Source organism: Nymphalis io, chromosome 26 (assembly GCF_905147045.1).
Source record: "Nymphalis io chromosome 26, ilAglIoxx1.1, whole genome shotgun sequence".
Lineage (NCBI taxonomy): Eukaryota > Metazoa > Arthropoda > Insecta > Lepidoptera > Nymphalidae > Nymphalis > Nymphalis io.
In genome coordinates, this window is record NC_065913.1 from 6639221 (window position 1) to 6662806 (window position 23586).

General features: G+C 31.6%; 1 protein-coding gene across 1 annotated transcript in view; it reads right to left on the reverse strand.

Moving 5' to 3' along the window:
• LOC126778497 (homeobox protein OTX2-B) overlaps positions 1 to 23586 on the reverse strand; it is a 51732-nt gene that overhangs the window by 25397 nt on the left and 2749 nt on the right. Inside the window, exon 2 of the mRNA XM_050502112.1 lies at positions 3890 to 4249. Within this exon, the coding sequence (XP_050358069.1) occupies positions 3890 to 4136 (247 nt within the window). The 5' untranslated portion in view covers positions 4137 to 4249. The remainder of the gene's footprint in view (positions 1 to 3889; positions 4250 to 23586) is intronic.

The window sequence follows — 23586 nt, forward strand, 5'->3', positions numbered from 1 at the left end:
GTTAAAATTTTTAATCCTTACAAAAAAATTACCTACCTGGTTAATAACAAAAACGTGAAATACAAAGAATTATTCTTCTTTTACGGATTAACTATGTACTTTTTTTGTATAAATTTTAAATAAAGGTACTTTTATAAATATTCATATAATTTGGTTTCATTGTTTTTATATAATATTATATTACATAGCCACCGCTTTGTTCGTCAAAATATCAATTTGTTCTGATGATGCATGAAAATTATTTCATAGCATTCGAGGGCTTTTCCAGCTATGTTCAGACAAAATTGCTTCATGGTATAATCATGAAAGCCTAACAAGTGTCTAATTCTACTAATTTATAATGGTTACGATACGTTACCGGTTCAATTTCAATCCAACTTTACCTATTCCATATATATTTGGATCGGAACCTAACCGGTGTGATGTTACCATGTACCGCTACAAAACAAAACATAATTGTTAACTTTTATGTCAATAGTGGATAATAAAATGAAACAATAGGAAAACGTTAAAACGGCTGCGATTGCGTTCCGTTTCGACAATTTGCTAGTAGACTTGAGCTTCAGATAAATAAAGTCACAATTTCAAGTAGTTAGTTTTTGTTATTATTCTCATAATTCTATATTCGAATTTGTGATAACAATTTGTTCGATTTTAAAACTAAAAGAGTTATTCAATTATCTATAACAACGTTCATAATTGGAGGGAAATTATTAAAAATCAATTTAATTAATGTAAGTAATTGATTTATTTATATTTTAAATATAGAAGTATGAACTTCTGAACTAAATATTACATAAAAATACGTAATGTAATTGATGTTTATTATGATATAATTGAAAGGACTTTTAATTATTTTATTTAATATTGAATCGTGTATGCTATATTTTTAAACTTAAAACATTTTAAGATGTTATCGTACTCAGCGTATAATTTTAATGTAATTTTAATGTACTTATTAGTGTGAATTCGCTTGTAAAGATAATAAATAATTACAAATACAGATAACATAATAAATTTATAAAATAATCTCGAATGTTGCGTTAACAAACTAACGTTCTCCAGCATAAGTTTTGTAGAACATTTTTTTTTGTAATAGTTATACGAAAAAAAAATATTTTAAGATATTGTTGTATAATTCAAAGTTTTTTTTTTAACAAATAGTGCGAGTATCCGAACGTAAATTCTGAGAGGGAAAATTAAGCCGACCTTTTTAATAAAAAGTAAAAACCCTTTTAAAATAATTGAGTTCCTCCTTCCCATTAAGAAGGATTTAATTTTAAATTGAGTTAAAGAAAGAAATGTTATTGCTACTAACAAAATCGTTTACAAATTGGTAAGAATAGCGTTACACATAATTTTTAAAAATCACTTTAAAAAGGTAAAAAATATGATAATATTTTTGACTTTTAAAACCTTTAAATGTATTGACGTTTTCTATTAGTAGTTCTATTTCTCAGTATTTCCAAATATATTAAAACATCGTTCGAAGTTATTAAAATCCTGTGCGAGTTTCCGAACACCCCATTCCACTTGGGAAAAGTAATCCGACCTCTTCGGAGAAAAACTCCCTTTTGAATTTAGCATCATTCATTCACTGTCCCTTTCTTATGATGTACTTTCATCCATTTACGCAGCCAAGGGTTAGTCTTTGTTACCACTAAGAATCTACTGCTAACGTTATATTTATATCATGACGTCACTATAAATATTCCGATATTTATATTTAAATAATTTGGTTATATAACAATCTAAAGCCTAAGTACTTCAATGTTTTATATTGCTAATATATCGAAATAATAGTACTAGCAACTTTTGCATTTGAGAATAACCGATCTAAACGTTTAAAATGAGGTACAATAGCTCGTATTTTTTAATAAGGCATGGGTATGTGACCATACATCCTAGTCAATCATTTTGATTTTAACCTTCAAATTCTCGAGCGTTTTTCACTCAATTGTTTTTTTTTTTTCATTTTATCCAAAGATTAAAAATAATCGACACTGATTTTTTCGATCATCAATTAGATGAACAGTTAATAAGGCTCTGACTTTATTACGTACCAACCACAGCGAATAATCGCATTAAAGTTATTTAGTATTTAACGTTATTTATTACCAACTTCATAATATTTTTCGTTACTTTAAAAATAACCGTTATAATCTCAACGATTAATACAACCGATACAATTAAAAACGATATTTCTAGATAAATAGTAATTACAGTATAAGATCAAAGGCGCCGCTACGTAACATGTAGGTTTTAACTTAATGCCTAGATCGATCAAGTTATTAGACAGCCTTTGGAAAGCAATAGTGAATATTACCATTAAGAAATTTAATTAAACGTATGTATAATATAAATAATTACTCATGTTTACCGTCTGTTTGTGTGTTTTGTGACGATAAAAAGTAACTTTGAAATTATTTTTAATGTTTAATCTTTGAAATAAGAAGTTACTTAAAGAATATATTGTAACATTTCTACCGATTAATTAATGGTGAAGCTTATGTGATGGGGACTAACTGGATGCAGGTCCGGACATAGAGATCCAAAGCCCCTAGGAACTTTGAAATTTGAGAGTCCCATTCCAAAGAGTTATGATATTATATTTTTGGCTGAGTGACGGTGGCCCTAGGCATTGCAGGCCTAAGCATAAATTCGGGCCTGGCTGAACGCTATACGAATGTGTGAATTATTTTATTCAGCTAGTAAGATAAAATTACTTTTATATTTTTGCGTGATGTGATGTGTTTGCGTCTTGTAGAATACAATGAATTATTTTATTCTTTTTTATGGTGTTCATGTATGTGAATAAATAAATAAAATACAAATATTGTTTAAACAATTAATTGATTTTCCCTTATTTAAAAACAACATAGTAAATTAACAGGAAGGGTACATGACCGATATTCAAAATACTAAACTTGTAACTAATTAAAACAACTAACAAGCATTCTCCCACATTAAGGGGAGATTCCTACTTTACTGGCAGCCCTGGGGGAGGGGATAAGCGGCTTAAGAGGGGGGCGTGTTTTGATTATTTCGAAGGATGTCTTCTTGCTACGTAAATTATGCAACGCCGTTGTTACGGAGGGTACTATTTTATTTATAGAGTTTTATCACAAACTGTATTTTATTAAGTACTTGATATACTTACTGTTTTCAATTGACATATAATTCAACTATAATATCAAATGTGATACGAAGAAGTATCATTTTGAATAAATGTTATATTTTTTGCATAACCATTTGAGGTTTTAAAATAGATTTAGTGTTAACAGGTAAAAAAAATCTAGCTCGGGATTATTATTTAATTATAGTTGCTATTATGAATAATTATGAAAATATAAAAATTAAAACTAAACTTAGTCTTAACAAGTTCTTCGTATTCATAATTGAATATTAATTAAAACAATATTAAAGATATATTGTTACAAATATAATGAAGTAATTTAAATTCCATTACGAGGAGTTGAAATAAATTAGAGAACCATATTTGACTCTGAAATTCACTTACAAAAGCGTTCTCAAACATCGCGCAAGATGACGTGAAATTAATTTACATTGCTTTAAAGTTTTAGAACAATCTAGATTTAATTAAACTGTAAAGACTCGCAACATACAATATTTATTAATGAAAGATAATTATACTTATTTTATGAGTGTTTGTTATTTTATATGTATACGTATTAACATATATGCTTTTGTATAACATATATTTTATTGATATGTTTTTTTTTAATATTGTCTGTGCTGTGTTATGTCAGGTGGCTGTAAAATTGTTTCCTTGACGTCAGTATTGTTTTTTTAAATGGAACATATCATTTTTAAATTTAGAGATACACATTTAAATGGAGGCAAGACATTTTAAGTAAAAGTAACTTACCTTGTGGGAATCCAACCGCCTCTAAGCCATGATGCGTTAAACCGAAAGGGCCGAGACCACCCAGCGGGCCTGGCCCCATCCCCATGTGGTGAGCGCTTGAATGGTGAGCGTAAGGATTCTGCGCTAATGGCGACGGCTGTTTCAAGTAGTGAAAGTAGTGGTGTAATGGCGTCGTTGAGTGATGGGCTTGGGGCGCCGTCGGCGTTGCTGTTGGCCCACTCGCTGACGAATTAGTTAACAGCGCCATCTTTTATTTTGAACTAGAAATCACCGGTTCGACCTCTTTCTTGTGTGGATTGACATGATTGAAAGTTTTAGACTCGCTCCTTTAACGATCGAAGTCTGGTCATGTTGTATGTGCTGTAACAAAAAAAAAAAACAAATTTATAATATAGTCAAGGATGAACTTTTATATGAAAGTACATAAATAAACTTATAATTTTACTATACTACATGAAAAAGTAAAAAATAATTTGTTGCATAAATAGGAATGTCTATAATGGATACAACAATTCAATTTTATAATAACGTATCAATATCTAATGAAAGCTACGTTAATTTAATACACGACGGGCCGTTTAATAACTCTCAATTGAATTCATGCCATATTCAATTACAAATAACGTCAGTCTAATTTTTTGTACCAATCATAAAGTATTTTTACAATTATTTACAATTATCGTTTTACAATGGTAAATTTTCCGCGTTATTGCAACATTGCAATACAAAAGTCAAATGGAACGCCTTCCAAATTCGAATTCATTCGTCACGATCGTTTCAAAGATTTGGATCGCGAAATTGTGTTTTTTTTTTTAAATTCTGCCGTGGAGGTACGTGTTTACAGACATTTTGTCACGTTTTTTTTTTTTATGTTACCTGAGATTCCTTTGCAAATTGAGGGCTATGATCACGCTTCTGACGTCTTTGTGAAGTGAGTTGGGTATATCAATGTGATGACGTGTGATATAAAAAATAAAGAACAGAAATACGAAAATTGTACCTCTACTTATTGCATTATTAGATTTTTTACTTTATAGTAAATATATATATATATATATATATATGTAGTCTATGGTACAATGTTTGTAATGAAATGACGAAGCTTAGTAATTTCAAATTAGTACAAAAAATAAACACTGGTTTAAATAATGTAAAATATAAATGCTCACACAAGGTATGACAAACAAAAGATAATTTTACAAAAATAAAATCGTTGACCACAATAAAAAGTTGACAAAAAACAAAACAATGATTTAAAAAAAACCATTGTCACTTTCGCTTATCTTTAGATTAGTTTCTAAGAAATTTTACTTTCTACCTTACTGTCAACAAAAGATTATTCTAAAACCGCAGATAAGCATCTATCCTTTAGAACCTACTATTATGTCAGGTACTTTTATTTAAATATCGACTTTAGCACAAAACGTTACGATTCAAATTCGCTTAAAAATACTCGATATTCCGCAATATGTGACAGAAAAGAAGCTAATTACACAGAACTATCAAGAATATTCACAATAATGCCGTCTCTTTTTTTTCTTAAGACAAAATTTGCTGCCCTGTTTTTTTCTATGTTAGGTTCTTTTTAGGAGGATTTCTGCTTGAGTGAAAAAGGCTTTGGCGGTAAAACTCGAAAGGTGTTCAATTGTGTAACAATTGCTTTCAAATTTAAGGCTCAACGATGGTTGTCTAGTGTTTTCACGTCACTGATTTTTACAGCTAAAAATGAAGCGGTGCGCCGAGTGCTTTATTGAAGCGTATTTTTTTTAATGCTTAATACTTTCTTTTCAGTAATATCGGGAATTTGACTGGTATATGAATAACAATGCTTTTTTTTTATTTGCAATAACGTGCACTGTGTAAGCGATACAAAGTTCAAGATTCATATTAAAAACCGCATATTTTAAAGTAAAATTTAATCATTTTAAATGCCATTTATAATACGATTGAAATATAATTTATCTTCGAAAATAAATGTTATGAATCCATTTCATTTAGTAATTTTTTAAATCTCATCAACTAGTTGAATTGATTATTTTTATTTATTACAAACGCATATTAAGAGTTGTTTATAAAATACATGCAATTCATAGACGGGCCGGTTGGTGTGGTTGGTTGATATTTGCCTTTCACGCCGAAGTTTGTGGGTTCGATTCCCACCCAGGACGGACATATGTGTGCATGAACATGTCTGTTTGTCCTGAGTCTGGGTGTAATTATCTATATAAGTATGTATTTACAAAAGAAAAGTAGTATATATAGTATATCAGTTGTCTGGCTTCCATAGTACAAGCTTTGCTTAGTTTGGGATCAGATGGCCGTGTGTGAATAATGTCCCAGAATGTCCCAGGACAGGTATTACATAGAATTAGACTGATCTACCTTTTATCTATACATGTATATAATAATGGATATTGGTATATCTGTTTAGTCATGTGTGTATTTTTAATAGAGAGAGTAATTATAATATCAACTTTATTGTATGTCCCCACAATACATAAGCTTACCACTTATTGTTATAAACTTTTGTAGTTTTACATTAATTGCTGTCTTCTAGTTTGTATATATTTAAAAGCACACAAGAAAGACACGTCTACTTGTTAGTACCATACTGAAATGTGAATATTTTTCCATTTTTTTTTATTATAGAATAGGAAAGCGGACGAGCATATGGGCCACCTGATGGTAAGTGGTCACCGACGCTCATAGACATTGGCATTGTAAGAAATACATCACCAATGCGCCACCAATCTTGGGAACTAAAATGTTATGTCCCTTGTGCCTGTAATTACACTGGCTCACTCACCCTTCAAACCGGAACACAACAATATCAAGCACTGCTGTTTTGTGGTAGAATATCTGATGAGTGGGTGGTACCTACCCAGACGAGCTTGCACAAAGCTCTACCACCAGTAATATCTTTAATTTATAAGTATCATAAAGAGATTAAATATGAAAATAATGATAATTCAAAGCGTTAAAATAAAATCGTATTGACTATAACAATTTGATATTTAAATATAATTATTTAAAAACTTTCTTATGTAATAAAAATTCTATAAATTCTAAAAAAAGTGTTTTTAACTTAAGCTTTAACATTTTCCTTATACATGTAATAATTCGGTTATCACTAGACAATGTAATAAAATCAATGTGATGAATTAAATTTTTTTAACAGCATTTTTACGAACGCGAGAATATTTATTTATTAAATTTATTTAGCTGTGGTAACATCGGAATAAATTTTGAGAGTTCGCTGAATCGGATGGTAGAAATTAAAAGATGAAAGGTCTCACTTCATCTTCATATTAAGAAATAAAATATCAATGGACGAAACGTTACAAATATAAATGAAATAAATTTCTACCTATCCAAACATACAAAGTATTCGCAACATCAAAACCTATGTAACTCGAAAATTTCATAGACAACAAAAAGTGCCGACATTCTTTGTGGTCTCGGCAAATGGTTACTTGGAATTAAAAAAAACTATTGTGCTCTTAATAGAGTGTTCCGATGCGAGAAATTTGTCACAATGCTGTCCCCACGGACAATTATCACGCCTGGAATTAGTTTTTGTCAAAATATATGGGTGTAGTGTCGGTTTTAGGGTAAATTTGTTAATAGTTAACCTCCCCTGTGCGATGGAAAGTAATTAGATTATTATTATTTAAATATTTACTTGCTATATATATGCGGGTAAGTAGTTCTTATTATATGGACATTGTTTTTCAAACCACATAAAAATATTTCTAATAATTTGGATTTTATTTTCAATGGTAATAAAAAACTTTCAGGCTGAAGTGGCAGTGGGCTGGTCACGTATGTCGTAGGACCGATGGCCGTTGGAGCAGACGAGTCCTAGAGTGGAGATCGCGAATCGGCAAGCGCAGCGTAGGGCGCCCTCCAGCCAGGTGGACCGACGACCTTAAGAAGGTGGCGGGCACCAACTGGATACGGAAGGCGGAGGACAGGGAGCTTTGGCGCACCTTGGGAGAGGCCTATGTTCAGCAGTGGACAACGATTGGCTGTTGATTGATTGAAAAAACTTTCCATATAGTATTATTTAAAAAAAAGATTTATTCAGTTTGAAACATAACGAAATTTTTAGTTTTTTTTATAGAAAAAATATTAAAAATTATAAGCAATACCCAGCGCACCCGATTTGTCAGGGTGGCAGTGACAAGCAGTGTTGCCAACTGTGCAAACAGAATAATTACAAAGGGCGCGAAATGTTTGTTTTTCTACGCACAATACGACTGTGTTTGCCCGATATTATTTATGGCTTTTCATTGCTCTTTGACAAATAGATTTTGGTGATATTGACACCCGGGTGCAAGAGGGTGATGTATCAATTTTAGTTAACCAAAAAAAATCTCATACTTGCACAATATTTTACGATATTATTTATATTCTTTGTTATTTAAATCGTAAAGTAAAAATACCACCTTAATGTACCTAACGTTATTTCGACAAAATTGTATTAGTGCGTAATGTTGCCCACATTCGTAATTATTCTTGTCTATTTTATTAATCGAATTAGTTTCAACCGTTATATAAACCGGCCAAATTGAAAGTCATTATCGTGTGGTAAAGTAATTAAGTATGACCCACGGTTTAAACTTATATAGTATGCTATGCTGGGTGATGTTTAAAGTTGCTGCTCCGCTGCTCATTGTTCAAGCATAAAGGGAATTTAAGCTATAACTTTCCTCAATAAGCAGGCTCGATATCTAAAACGATAATATTCTTTAAATTGGTCTGTTAATTCCCGAGACTAAAGTTAAGTTATTTACAAAGACTAAAGTTTAAAATATAGATAAAACATTTAAAAACGGAAAATAATTTAAATGTCCCACTTACTACACCACGCCGCTCCGACGCGGGTTGTTGGAACATTTGGCAGATTTCCAATCCATCCGATAAATGCGGGTTCCTCGATGTTTCCTTCTCCGCCGAGACACAAATAAGGCACATGAAAATTCATCGTCTTCTAACCACGGGGCCATCTTGGTACGATAGAGATAGATACGTAAGTATTATACATTCAATTACCGACAAGTCAGCATCCCGGCACGCCCTCTGACCGCATCTGTAGTCTATTTGCTAACATCTCGTTAGTTATACCCGAGGGACGCAAGTGTGCGCCGCAAGCTATGAACGAACTATAACGTTAATATTATTATATTAATTCCGTTCAAAAACACAATATTGTTTGTTAAATTAATATCCTATACGTACATTTTTTTTATTATTATCAATAATGAATAGTTTCCACATGCGGTTTAGCGTGTATGCTCTATGATCTTTTCTATACCCCTGATAACATATGATAACTGATTAAAAAAGCCGAGATGGCCCAGTGGTAAGAACGCGTGAATCTTAACCGATGATCGTGGGTTCAAACCTGGGCAAGCACCACTGAATTTTCATGTGCTTAATTTGTGATTATAATTCATCTCGTGCTTTACGGTGAAGGAAAACATCGTGAGGAAACCTGCATGTGTCTAATTTCACTGAAATTCTGCCACATGTGAATTCTACCAACCCGCATTGGAGCAGCGTGGTGGAATAAGCTCCAAACCTTCTCCTCAAAAAGAGGAGAGGAGGCCTTTAGCCCAGCAGTGGGACATTCACAGGCTGTTACGGTTACGGTTACGGATAACATATGTCCAAAATATCATAATGTTTAAGTAGTTCAAAAAGCGTAAAAACAAACAAATAAACATACTCTCTTTCGCATTTATAATATTAGGATTACGAGAGCTCGGCTTTCCATCGTCGTCGTCATAGTAGATTTCTGTATAAAGTGCATTCGAATTATATTATTAAAAAAAAAAACAATATCCATCACCTTTCTTTTAAATCATAAAACCTTAATTTGATGTTAAATTTTAGAACGAATAAAGTTAACAATTTCAAAGATCGTTCTCAAATTTCAAACATTTAAGATCCAATTAATAAACGCATCTTAGTTTTAGCTAATCCAGTGCGTCAGAACTTACAATGTTCTTCTTTAGTTATTTTAATTAATTATTCCGTAATCATGATGCTTGGAGCACTCTAAGCATTGACGAAGACTGCGGTGGCATGCTAATTTGTAATTAAATACTACTTCTATCTCCCTCAGACTTTACACAGAAAGTCAATGCAATACCAACACAGAAGGGCTTGCTTAAAGTCCTGTCTCACGTGATATTTTTGTAATCTGTAAAGTTAAGTAGACATTGGTACAGTGCCAATGTCTACTTAACTTCCAAGAAATGTTGACCATCGCTTACGTTGCCAATGCACCACCAACCTTGGGACCAAAGATTTTATGTCCCTTGTGCCTGTAACTACACTGGCTTACTCACCCTTCAAACCGGAACACAACGATACTAACTATTGCTGTTGAGCATTTCAATACACGCATCAAAATAGCGTAACACCGTAAGTCGGTACATTACACGAGTGAGACACGAAGTGAGTTCTTACAAAAATCACTGAGTTTTCATAAGATATTACTCGCTTATCGCTTATGACTTAAACTAAATACATTTGCAAATCATTGCCAAAGTAATGAGGCGATCAGGTTACTACCTCTGGGAGTAAACCGCTTTTATCCACGACAACACGTCATTCTATAACTCTTATTTGGTTATTCATAAGGTTTATATTGCTTTGATATATGATGCACTAGTACTCACGCAATGGGAGACGTAATAGCGAGTTAATACATTTGGGATTAGTTGTTTTTGAAGCTATATTAATTCTGGTTTAGTATTATTTTACTTTACTTCATATGGATGCATTTCCCTGTAGATATATCTCGTTTTTACAATTGGAACGATAATTATTTCCTATGATACAAAAATGTTTTCTACGTGGAAATCGATATCGGTGGGGAAAAGCAAATATTGAAATATTGAAGATGAAAGGTAATTTCAGGGTAGAGAAGCTGTCACGACGACATCAGAACGAATTATCATTACGATGTCTGGAGTTGAAGATATTCATGATTAATTATCAATATATAAAAAATATGTTTGTTTTGTTTATTATTCTGCTGACGGTAAAACGCAAAAACGTCTCCAAGCTGATTTGAATGTATTTACCAACATGTATACACTTGAAAACCTTTACCTACTTTTGGAACAATTGGCTTAAAAATAGAAATTAGCTTTAGGTATCTATTGTCATGTCATCTTTATAAATTCAACAAAAATACCGTCACATTTACCAGCTCGTATTTGTTTAGGAAATGGAGACGCGACAGATACGATGAAAAAAAAAAACCAATTCACAATAGGTCGATGTTTACATTCAAACTTTTGTATCAATAATACCGAATTCGTTACACATATAAAAATTTGTTTCAAAGTTTTGCTAACGTTACAATTTATATTGTTTATGCGAGTATCGATACAAGATTATATATAGTCTATATAAAACTAGTTTCAGCTCGCGTTTTGGGGGTGGGACTTATTTTTTAGGTATTAGGTTTGAAAATGTAGACTTTCATCGATTAAATATTACATAATTTAATATAATCACTTGGTATTGTTGTGTTCCGGTTTTAAGGGTGAGTGAGCCAGTGTAATTACAGGCACAAGGGACATACCATCTTAGTTCCCAAGGTTGGTGGCGCATTGGTGATGAAAGCGATGGTTAACATTTCTTACAATGCCAATGTCTATGGGCGTTGGTGACCACTTACCATCAGTTGGCCCATATGCTCGTCCGCCTTCCTATTCTATAAAAAAAAGCATTCTTCATACCAAATTTCAACAAATTCAATTCAGTGGTTTAGTGAACCCGTAAGAGACAGAGTTGTTTTCGCTTTTATATTTGTATAGATGAATATTCTAGAAATCCTGTTAATGTCCCACTGCTGGGCTAAGGTTCAAACCCGGGCAAGAAACCTGCATGTGCTTAATTTCACTGAAATACTGCCACATGTGTATTCCACTAACCGACATTGGAGCAGCGTGGTGGAATAAGCTCCAAACCTTCTCCTCAAAAAGAGGAGAGGAGGCCTTTAGCCCAGCAGTGGGACATTCACAGGCTGTTACGGGAATATATATATATATATATTAATCGATAACTGTTTGTAGTGTGTAATATAGCGGAGTTTAAAAAAAAACGCAAGGATAATGCAATGTTTGTTTCTTCAATTGGAATGCGGTATCTGTTGGTATGTTTACAAAGATTAACATAAAAGGCTATTATTTGATAAAATAGAATATAATATCTACCAAGGCTTTAAACTGTGAAATTTCCGAAACTATATAAACTAAAGAACTAATTTCCGATTCAATTACATAGTTAATTAAATACAATTGAATTATTATTTATCGTAAAGGGATATCAACGAATGCAAAATGATTTCCGAACTAATCACTCTCAAATAACCCATAAATTGATTAAAATCTCAGCACAATACGGTTTCCCATAGAATACGTTATAAATTATATCATATTTTCATCAAGTTGAGGGTCCTGTATCGCCATTACAATGGACACGTGGCGATTATTGTAAGAGAAAATTAATAATACAAATTGATACGACTAATTTGTAATGTTGAATAAATATTAGCAATTTTTTTTTAATTTATAGCACAAAGGCATATGAGCTTGAGCCGTCTAATGGTAACCATAAACATTGTAAGTTTTTAAAATGTCTGTGCATTTCAAACAAATATTTTCACCATCGCATTTTTACATTTTTAAAATGTTCGTGCATACCAAACAAATATTTTTCACCATCTCCTTTTTACACTGGCTCACTCAGCAATGGTATAATGACCTATATTTGTACCAGGCAAACAGAAAAGAGGATAGTTAAAGAAATAAATGGATTCTATTATTTTATACATATATAACGATATCAAAAATTTAAAGAATATTTTAAAAGTACTTGCATTATCAAAATAATCTGAACTAGACGCTTTACCCGCGGCTTCGCTCGCTTCATAATTCAGAATTGCTAAATACGAAATTCTATAGCTCTTTCTCCAAAAATGAAAAAAAATCACACAAATTTCATCCCTTTTATCACTACCTTCAGGGTTAAATTTTGAAAAGTCTTTCCTCAGTGCTGTTGGTTAGGACTGTGTAAGAAGATGTATGACAATTTTCATGTTACTAGCTCTAACTAATACACACAGAAATGAAACTAACCACAAGATTTAATAATATATTTTTATTACTACTATAAAAAAATATATTTATCTATTATTACCATATGTCAAACAAACCCTCGAAACGACCAGGACATCATAAAATAACTGCAGTTCCACCGAACATAAAATACCTACGGGCAATTTATAAGCCGACCGTTTTGAGTCAACACGCATTTATTAGTAGCTAGCTACGAACCGAGTAGCGACGTAATTCTATAGAGTAAACAACTCAGAAAATCGATAGCCGAGCGAGAGGTACGCGAGAGTGAAAGAGATGGAACGCGGGGGATATGGGGCGTGGCCTAAATCCCCGCCTAGTAAACAAAATTAAGGCCCGTTCGTATCTTGTGGGATATTAAATCGTAAGAACATGGCACGCCGTTATGGTTTTACACCGATATTCCTTGGTCAGGCAATATAGCGTGATCGTTATAAAAAAAAAATTACAATTATTGCTCGCCTCGTAATCTCGTATCGAGTTTAATTTTACGCGAGAATACGCTTTACAGCGCTACTTAAGAATTTACAAAATAATTGTTTCGATGTTTACACAGTATTTTTTCGTAATAAGACCATTTAATGTCTGTAATAAAATGAAAAGTTTAACGGGAAAGAGACAGATATAGTTTTGTTTGTAGGAATTTCTCATTCACTAGATTTAGATAGAAGTATTTCATTACATGAGTCGAGAGCTAGACAAATAATAAAAGGTGAAGTGTTTTGAGATTTTCTCGTTGCTCAGACAGTTACTACATGATATTGAATCAAGAATTTCCCGTTAAATGTTTCAAGTATATAATTTAAGCTTCAACTCCTGACTCTCAATGTTGCAAAGGAAAGCTTAAACTACAACATAAGGGACTTGCAATTCGGAGAAGAATTTTGTTTCATATTGTGCACCACGATGGGAAGTGCTAGTACCATTTTTTCACATTTGAGTATATAAACTCGATAACTTCTATTTTTGGGACCCATTCGCTTAACAATGGATTATGGAGTTTATGTGTGGCTTTAAAAAGTTTTTTTTTTTTTTAAATATAAGCTCAATATAAATATGTCATTGCGTTACGAATCCAATTAAACATTTCCTCTACGTGACTTTTTTGAATTTGGAACGCGTTCGGTTATTTATCGTTTAAGTTTCGCATCAGTTTCAATGGAGAACGTGATTTAAACAAATGTAACGTTCAATTGTGTTGCCATAGAGAAGAACCATTTTACTACTAAATTGCGATGCGTGTGGGACGTAAATCTACCATAACTATTTTGTATTATGGTTACTTATGACTGGTCTTATTTTATTAATATGTGACTATTGAACAACTTTACAGAAATTTAATACGTTTTATAGGATAGGAACTATGTGGCTTTATCCTTTCCTATCCTTTATCAATCATAAGATGTACTTAATCAATATTAATGTGTTATTAAAGTTCAAACACGGGAGACATTTCGGTTTATTATATTGGAAAAAAGTATTTTTCAAAGAATTGATAGCTGTAGCTAATCTTATAAAATAATCATGATTTTTGTCGATTTGTGAAAAAAAAAATTGTCAAATTAATTTTGATTTAATTCGTCTGCTTTTCTTCCTATATCGATTAAGCGTATAATTAGACAAAACGAACACAAAGTCAAATTCATTATTCAATAGAATCTATACACGCATACATAATACGCATTATTAATTGACAAAAATCGACCATCGGTTCGGAAATGAGAACTTCAGACCTGAGGAACATTGGCGAACGAAACTCAGCAGGAAGATAATAAAAAGCACATAGATGACACAATGTAGGTACAATTGCGTATATTGTGCTGTATTGTATATATATAGGCAATATTTCAGAGTGCTTTCCGATTGCGTTTGATAATAATCAATGTTTCTCAATATTTATTATATAAAGTTTACTGTTGCCAAAAAAAAAAAAAAGCCGAGATGGCCTAGTGGTAAGAACGCGTGAATCTTAACCGATGATCGTGGGTTCAAACCCGGGCAAGCACTACTGAATTTTCACGTGCTTAATTTGTGATTATAATTCATCTCTTGCTTTACGGTGAAGGAAAACATCGTGAGGAATCCTGCATGTGTCTAATTTCACTGAAATTCTGCCACTTGTGTATTCCACCAACCCGCATTGGAGCAGCGTGGTGGAATAAGCTCGAAGCCTTCTCCTCAAAAAAGAGGAGAGGAGGCCTTTAGCCCAGCAGTGTAAGTAGCAAATACCATAAGTCAATCAGGTAAATCAGGTGAATAGAATCTTAGGTATGTAACATTTAGATGTTCAGATCAAGTATCTTAGGATAAGCACTTTGATGACCTGATTTACTGGGTTGTTTTCATATGATTTGAAAAAGAACTGGAAATGACGTTGTGTGACGTCATAAGAGAGATCGACTTGATTCATACAATTACAAATGTTCACAAATAAAATGAACTATATCAGCAAGGCTTATCGTGTTAAATGTTATCTTTTAAATATTGCAATAAAATTAATGCAACAGGTGTATTATAAAGTGAATCTGAACTACATTATGTACTTAATGTATTACGATTGAAAACATAGTAATTACTTATTTATTAATCGTTTTAATTTCCTAAATACCAAATATCGACTATAAAAATTAATATCAACGATAATATTTAAAATATAATCATATTATGCTATTTTTACGTAACCTAATTTCAACATTGAATAATTTAAAAAAAACTATATTCATTTCTTTGTCTAAAATGTTAATCTTTTCACTAGTAACAAAAAAAAAAAATATTTTGACATAGTATTTACTTATACGTCTTGCTAGAAATACAGATAATAAAACAGTTTTTAAATAAGGAACGTATTTTTTTAAAGTGACATCCCAACGCTACCGAACCACTACACCTAATTACTGTTTTTATCCCAAACAGAGGCGAAACCTTTTTTTTTTCTCAACCAGAGGGCGTTAAAGGGCGTCATTCAGTGCCCTAGGGGGTAATGGAAAGGGCGTTGTTTGGGGCCATTATTGTTATGACCCTACATGGTTATGTAACCGAACATCTGCCTTTTGGTTTGTTAAAAAAAAAAAATTTGATTGTCTGTTATTATTTTTATTGAATTGTTTAGAAGAATAGATTTATATATTTTATATTAATTGATGAAAATTTTATATATGTTTATTATATATTCAATTTATATAGTTGATAACGAATTTAATAATAGACGTTTAGAGAATATTTTAAGAAGATTCTTTTATTACAAAATAAAGATATTACGGGCTATTTGAAGTAATAATTTTTGGAAATATAAATTTTATTAGGGTAATTTATGTAATTGAAAATAATAAGTTGAATATTGTTCGCTTTTTTTTTTGTTATATTTCAATTTATTATGTCGGTATACGAAACTGTAAAACTAAGTACCTAAACAGAAATAGCGGCCGTAATATTTTACTTCTAATATTTAGTACGTATTTTATGTCAACAGTTTTATAAATCTATTTCTATATACATGTAGAAACCTCAAATGTGCTGTCTGGCACAGGAAAAAACTCAAATGAGACTAATGAAGTAGGTAAGGTCGAAATTATTAGAAAGTAAACTGGTCGAATATCATAACAAAAGTAAAACTTTATAGGTTTTTCAAGGTTTAATTTTGTGATTTTAAGCTCACAATTACGATTATCATTGAAAATAAAGTTTTTACGACTGGCAACTTTGTATTGCTCTACATTTTTGGTTTTTTAAAAATATCTACGTCACATTACGAAATAATCATTGCCATTTTGGCATAATTAAATGTTTCTTTATAGGCTATATTTTGTACATTGAAAACGATTACTTTTGCAAGGTCTTTAAAATAGTTTTAGCAATTTCATTAAGCGATTGGCTACGAAGAGGACGTATTTCTAAGTAATATTTTTATTTAATTATATTTAAAATTTCTTTGGACTGATCAGAAAGTCACTTCCATTTTTAAATCAATTAAATAAAATAAGGATTTATAAAAGACAGATAATTAATTTTCAATAGAAATCTAACTATTGCCTCTTCCATACTATAAATAGACAATACTTTTTGAAATGCTCAGATTGTATAACTTTAGAATACTGAGAAGAGCAGAAGTATTAAACATTACAGATTTGTTAAACAAAATTTAAGTTGTAAATACCTTAATACCCACGAGCGATCTATCAATTATATATTAATAAAAAAAAACGAGTCATTTAAACAACCATTTATATATTCAGACACGACTCTAAGCATCTAAATATATTATCAAAGTTGTTATCCGTTTTATACTTAACTTATTTATAATAAAATTTGTTCGTAACTAAACGTTTTAATATATTTTTTAAATGTCATAATTTTATATTTATTTATCGGGAGATATAAACGAGCTTTCTCTATCGCAGCAGCCGAACGAAGCGTAGCTCAGTAGCAACAAAGGAATCGCCGAGTCAGCATAACCGTGTCCAATTAAACGAACGTGGATGTAAGATTACGCTTACTTATGAATAAATGTATTTTTGTTACAATCAATTTGTTTACATTGTAATGTGGCTGGTTGTATTTTTTATCTGTGACGCCATGTTCTTTATTATATTATTGCAACACGCATCATTCGAAATTTAAATCTTTCGATGTAATAATACTTTATGAAATGGCCAGTGTGAATATATATTTTTTTTAGGCGGGTAATATTTATTAAAGTATGTACTTACGTAATGTTTAACACATGGCCAAAATGACAATATAATATGTACCATTACGAGTAAAGACGAGATACGACATTTTTTAAACGACAGAAGTTATTCATTTTGAAATATAACATAAAAAAATTGCACTTAATTTCGAACCTAACAAATAAATGTCATTAAAAGGAGTAGTTTACCTGTATATATATAGTACCAATTATATATATATATATATCTGTTTACTACCCATAGATTGTCTAGAAGAAATCGCTATTTAAGTGATAATACCGCCTTTTTAGATTTTTGTAACATGTTCGCTTTTTTTTGGGGTGCAATAAAGAAATCTATTTTATTTATATATATTCTTACGTTTACATAACTAATATACTCATTCGTTATATAACAGTATATTAAAGTAAATATATATAAAACAATAATAGCATCGGTGTTTATTAAACTCTTACTATTCAATCAAGACAATACCATTAAAAAGCGATATAACTACAATTACATCCGACTTCTCACGCTAGATGCTTAATGTCAAAATAATAAGAGATCCATCACTGCATCCATTGAATGAAGACGTTGAGAAAAAGAGACAAAAACTGTTAATGCAAGCAACAGAAAAAAAAGTAATGTTCAGATAATATTTACGTGTTGATTTTAAGACACTAATTAATTTTAATGTATGATTAATCGTAATTGATATTACAAATTATGTAACAAACAAGCCCATTGTTTGTTTGTTACGTTTTGACTACTCAATTTATCGTTATGAAATTTTGTATGAGATTTTTCAGTTGTACATAAAATGTCATAGAGCACCTACGGGCCAAAACTCTTTCTTTGTCTAAAATTCCCTTGTGCGTCTGTCCCTAATCGTCTTTATTGATTTTGATGCAAATATTTTTTTTTATTTACGGATCGCCTGGATGGTAAAGCTGGACATGGTAGGTAGAGCTGCTGGCGCCATCTAGATTTCTTTATTTATTACACAAAATAAAATAGATATAGGTAATCCTTACTTTTTAGTCTTCCAGCCTTTTTTATATTTTTAATTCAATTGTCTTTTCACGACTAAGTCAATTGTTAAAAAATATACTCATTTTCTTCATCATTTACGAATTAGAAATACTAATTAAACACATCAAAGCTTAACGGGATTGCCTTGGATTTGAACCGGCGACCTATTGGGATATTTTAATTTGGCTATTACGCCTATTGAGTAATATATGGCATAGAAATGTTTAGTATGAGCTGTTTAGTTAAACACTGTACGGCTATGTACTCGAAAATCGCTGCAGAAAATTATCGTGAAATGATATGCGATATTGACCTTAATAAGCATAACATTTCAAGAATACAAGCATCAAAATAGTATAACATAAGTCGGTTGTCAATGTTTCACGGATGACCAACGTGAGGTACAGAACGGCACCACTGATTTTACTCTGTCTCTCATTATTGATTTGACATTCGATAGAAGAAGACAGCAATAACTAACCACCAGCTAAACAAAGATTATAATGATATATTATGTTAATAGCATTATTTTTCTACTATTTCTCCAAAAATATAAGCAGCGACTAGGGTAACGCCGTTGAATTAAAAAAAAAAAAAAAACGTTACATATATTTTTTTTACTATTGTATTTTTTGTTTTTAAACGAATTTCTAGAAAATATTACAAATCCATAATAATATAGATAATACAAATCCTATATTTAATCAATAAATAAACGAACAACATTCAATTAATTAATGATAATTTTCATATCAAGATTTTTATCACAGGAAGTACCTGTTTATTTTAAAATAATTATGAATATTGAACACCTGCATCATTTGAACAAAAAAGAAAAAAAAATGGTTTTTTTTTTTTTTAATTAATTAATCTATATGATATGTTACGTTTATTATCGTTGCAACTATTAAGTGTTTCATCTCAATTGAATGAACGATGCGGAGCTTATTCAACGATCACGTGCGGGATAAAATGATTAATTACTAGATTTAAAAAAAGAACGCGAGCAACAATAAATCCGTGATAAAAGTGAAAAGTCACAAACGTTTCATCACAAAACGTTATGTTCAAATTTGACTTTCGTTTAAATTCCAATCTTATCTTGCGAGATTCGGCAAAACAAATGTTTGTTTTTCCCTTAAGTACTCAATATTATTTCTTAACAAAAGATGATTGACCTGTGTATTTTGTTACCAGGCCATATAATATTGAAGCAACTTTTTTCAGGCGTGCTTTATGATGTACGTGCTTTTCGAGGCACGGGATTGTAAGCAACTTCTAGACTTCGAACTGTTGTTGAGAATCATTAGGCCCAAATGAGGTTTGAAATCCAGAACCTCGGACATTTAAGCCAACGATGCAGCCAACGTACAATAGATGACGTACGATTATATCAGGTAATTACTGGCCTAAAAAAATAACTAGACTTTGCAACCAATGCCATTAGCTAGTTTATAAAAAAAAAGTTAATTTTTCAACAGCTACCGTGTTATCTTTTCCATGATTAAATATTAAGTAAACAGATTACGAGTGGTGCCATCAATTGTTAATTATCGACTTTTTGACAAGTCGATCTTATCAGCGAGTTTCCAAACATTTTATCATTGTTATCATTTTTAAGGTAATTACAGATAAAATCCGATTTTGATTCGATTTTTAAATAAAAAAAAAATAACAAGCGTAATACGCCAGTATTGCCAGATTAGTGAGCAATTTTATAGAATTTAGATTAATTCATATGATACAAGTGTTTTATTCAATTGTATACGGTTTTAACTAAATCTTTATAATTCATTGAAAAGCTTGATACGCGTATTTAAAAAATATTTGTTAATACGCCAGTTTCTCCGCTTCGTTTTTGTTAGAGTAACATAATTTCATACATTAATTAACATCACTAGGCTGTATATCCTGGGATCTTAGTTCGTGTTCAATAAAAAAATTTTGCGTTGTTCTATAATTAAATTCTGAGTATTAGCGTCTAGCGTGGAGTTTAGAAGCGTATGCAATCCCGAGCTTCGGAGATCACGTATAACCGTTGCTCCTGCAACCGAACTCTTTCCAGGCGTGTCGGATTGCCATTCTATCGGATTATCAGAATAAGAGAATAGAAAGTGTACCTGTATATACTCAAATATAGTACATCTTTCGCGCAATATTTTAGGAGCATTTGGTACCTGAATAGAATGTCTCAGAAGGCCATCATCGTTCAATCACGTTCGAAAGAGTGACCCGATTGTAATTGAATTTTTATTAAATATATTATTTTTTTTAATAAAAAAAGGGTATTGGCTTAGGTCAGAGTAAATTGCTAAATATTATAATTATATATTTTTTATTTTTTTACTTAATAATACAGATAACACAAAGAATGAATGTAAGCTAATCCGTCGGCCGTGGCTGTTATCACGAACATCTGATAATACTTTTAGGTGGAATGATAATTCTAATCCAGTAGTTAAAAAACAGATAGCTTAGTGGATAGAACATGTGGTTTTAATCAAGGGATACGCATTCGAATCTCAATAAAACACCACTGAGTTTAAATATGCTTCTGTTCGCATAATTTATCGAAAAATCCGTTAGATTTCAATAAAGAGAAACAAACTCTAAGCTTAAGCCTTAAGATATCCTTTTCTTTGCCAATCTTTTGCCCAGCAGTATGTGATAGTTGTGACCCACTATATCCCACAAGATTGCCGTCCCATCGGATTACGAGAGTTAGGGAATAGAGAGTGCACCTGTGTTTGTGCACTGTAATATCTCCTGCGCAGTTGGCTAATCTCTCTTGAGATTGGCTACCGTGGCCGAAATCGGTCTGGAGGACATTATTATTATTATCCCACAAGATATAATTATCACTGGTTTCAACCTTGGATAGTATAACCAAGTTTTGTATTACCTCATATATTTTCTTAGTGGATAAGTATGTATGTTTATAGAACACAAAGTTGTTCCGGAGCCTTTTTTAAGATTTCAATGTTATAAATTCAAAAAAAAAAATACTTGTTGCAGTTTACTTTCGATACGAAATGTATTAAGAGTTTGTCTAAGCGTGGTTTTTTATAATAAAACTAATGATTAATCATTATGATTACATCCTAGGTCAATGTATAATCACTTTATTTTTTTTTACTTAAAAATGATAACTTAATCTATAACTGGCCTGTCTGTCGCACCATATAATTACGGTTTTACAGAGAGATAACTTTAAAAATAACCAATTAGTATCATAATGAGTGATCTTTCCGTGATAAAAAGTAGTATATGATTATTTTCTTTGAATAACAAACTCAAGACACCGAAATCGTCTGTGAAATGTCAGAAAGCGGTATGCGACATTGACCATTATAATCATAACATTTCAAGTATACACGCATCAAAATTGTATATCAACGTAAGTCGGTTGTCAACATTTCCTGGGTCGTCATCATCGTCATCATATTCAGCCCACAATCATACACTGCTGGACTAAGCCTAACGCCAGCTTCACTTTTAAGACGGAAGCTGCCCTTCCGCCTCCAGTGTTGTGAAGCCACATATTTTGAAAGGAGTCTAATGTTAGAAAAATCTTGAAAGTAAATTTGTGTGCACCATTTTTTTATGTTACATGTATAATTTTATTTCTTCCGCATTCTCTTAAGTTACTTATAGTATACCGAGATGGCCCAGTGGTAAGAACGCGTGAATCTTAACCGATGAGCGTGGGTTCCAACCCGGGCAAGCACCACTGAATTTTCATGTGCTTAATTTGTGATTATAATTCATCTCGTGCTTTACGGTGAAGGAAAACATCGTGAGGAAACCTGCATGTTTCACTGAAATTCTGCCACATGTGTATTCCACCAACCCGCATTGGAGCAGCGTGGTGGAATAAGCTCCAAACCTCCTCAAAACAGGAGAGGAGGCCTTCAGCCCAGCAGTGGGATATTCACAGGCTGTTACGGATAACCTACTTATAGCTTCTCCAAATATTCCGATCCAAATTAAAAAATGTAAACGGCAATTTTAATTTATCGAATAGTGAGAAAAAGATATTTATTTAATTAAATTTATTACAATAAGTAAGTAATATATTTTTTACCGATAATGTGTTTTTCTTGGTTAGTTTAATATAAAAATATTTTCTTTAGCTCAAGTAAAGACACTGTCGCAAACATTTGTAAGAATTACAAAGTTTAGATATATTTTATAGTTTTGCCGGGACAAACGATAACGTTGGCTAAATCTATATTATATAATATCGTATATGCTAAAGTAAGTTTGTTTGTTTGTTAAACTAGTTACACTTGGAATAAAAATGAGCCGGTTGGCGTGTTTGGTAGATGCCTTTCACACCGAAGGTTGTGGGTTCCTTTCCCACCCAGGACAGACATCTGTGTGCATGAATCTGTTTGTCCCGAGTCTGGGCGTAATTATCTATATAAGTATGTATTTACAAATGAAAAGTAGTATATGTAGTATATCAGTTGTCTGGTTTCCATAGCACAAGCTCTGCTTAGTTTGGAATCAAATGGCCGTGTGTGAATTTCCCATAAATATTAAACATTAAATAATAATATCCCAGGATATTATTATTTAAAAAAAAAAACTAAACAAAATGGTTGTAACATTTGCGAAAGGACTATTTACTCTCGTTCTGTTGTTTCATGTCATTAGCGATATTATTTGCGGTCTCTTGCAACGTAAAAATAGATCAAATATTCTACCGCCGAAAAACAATTCGTATTGTCCGGTTTGAAGGGTGAAGGATCCGGTACAAAGGCTTATTGTATTTTGTTTCTACTTCATAATTTTCAAAGCAATCATAAAACAAAATATTTAAAAAAAATTT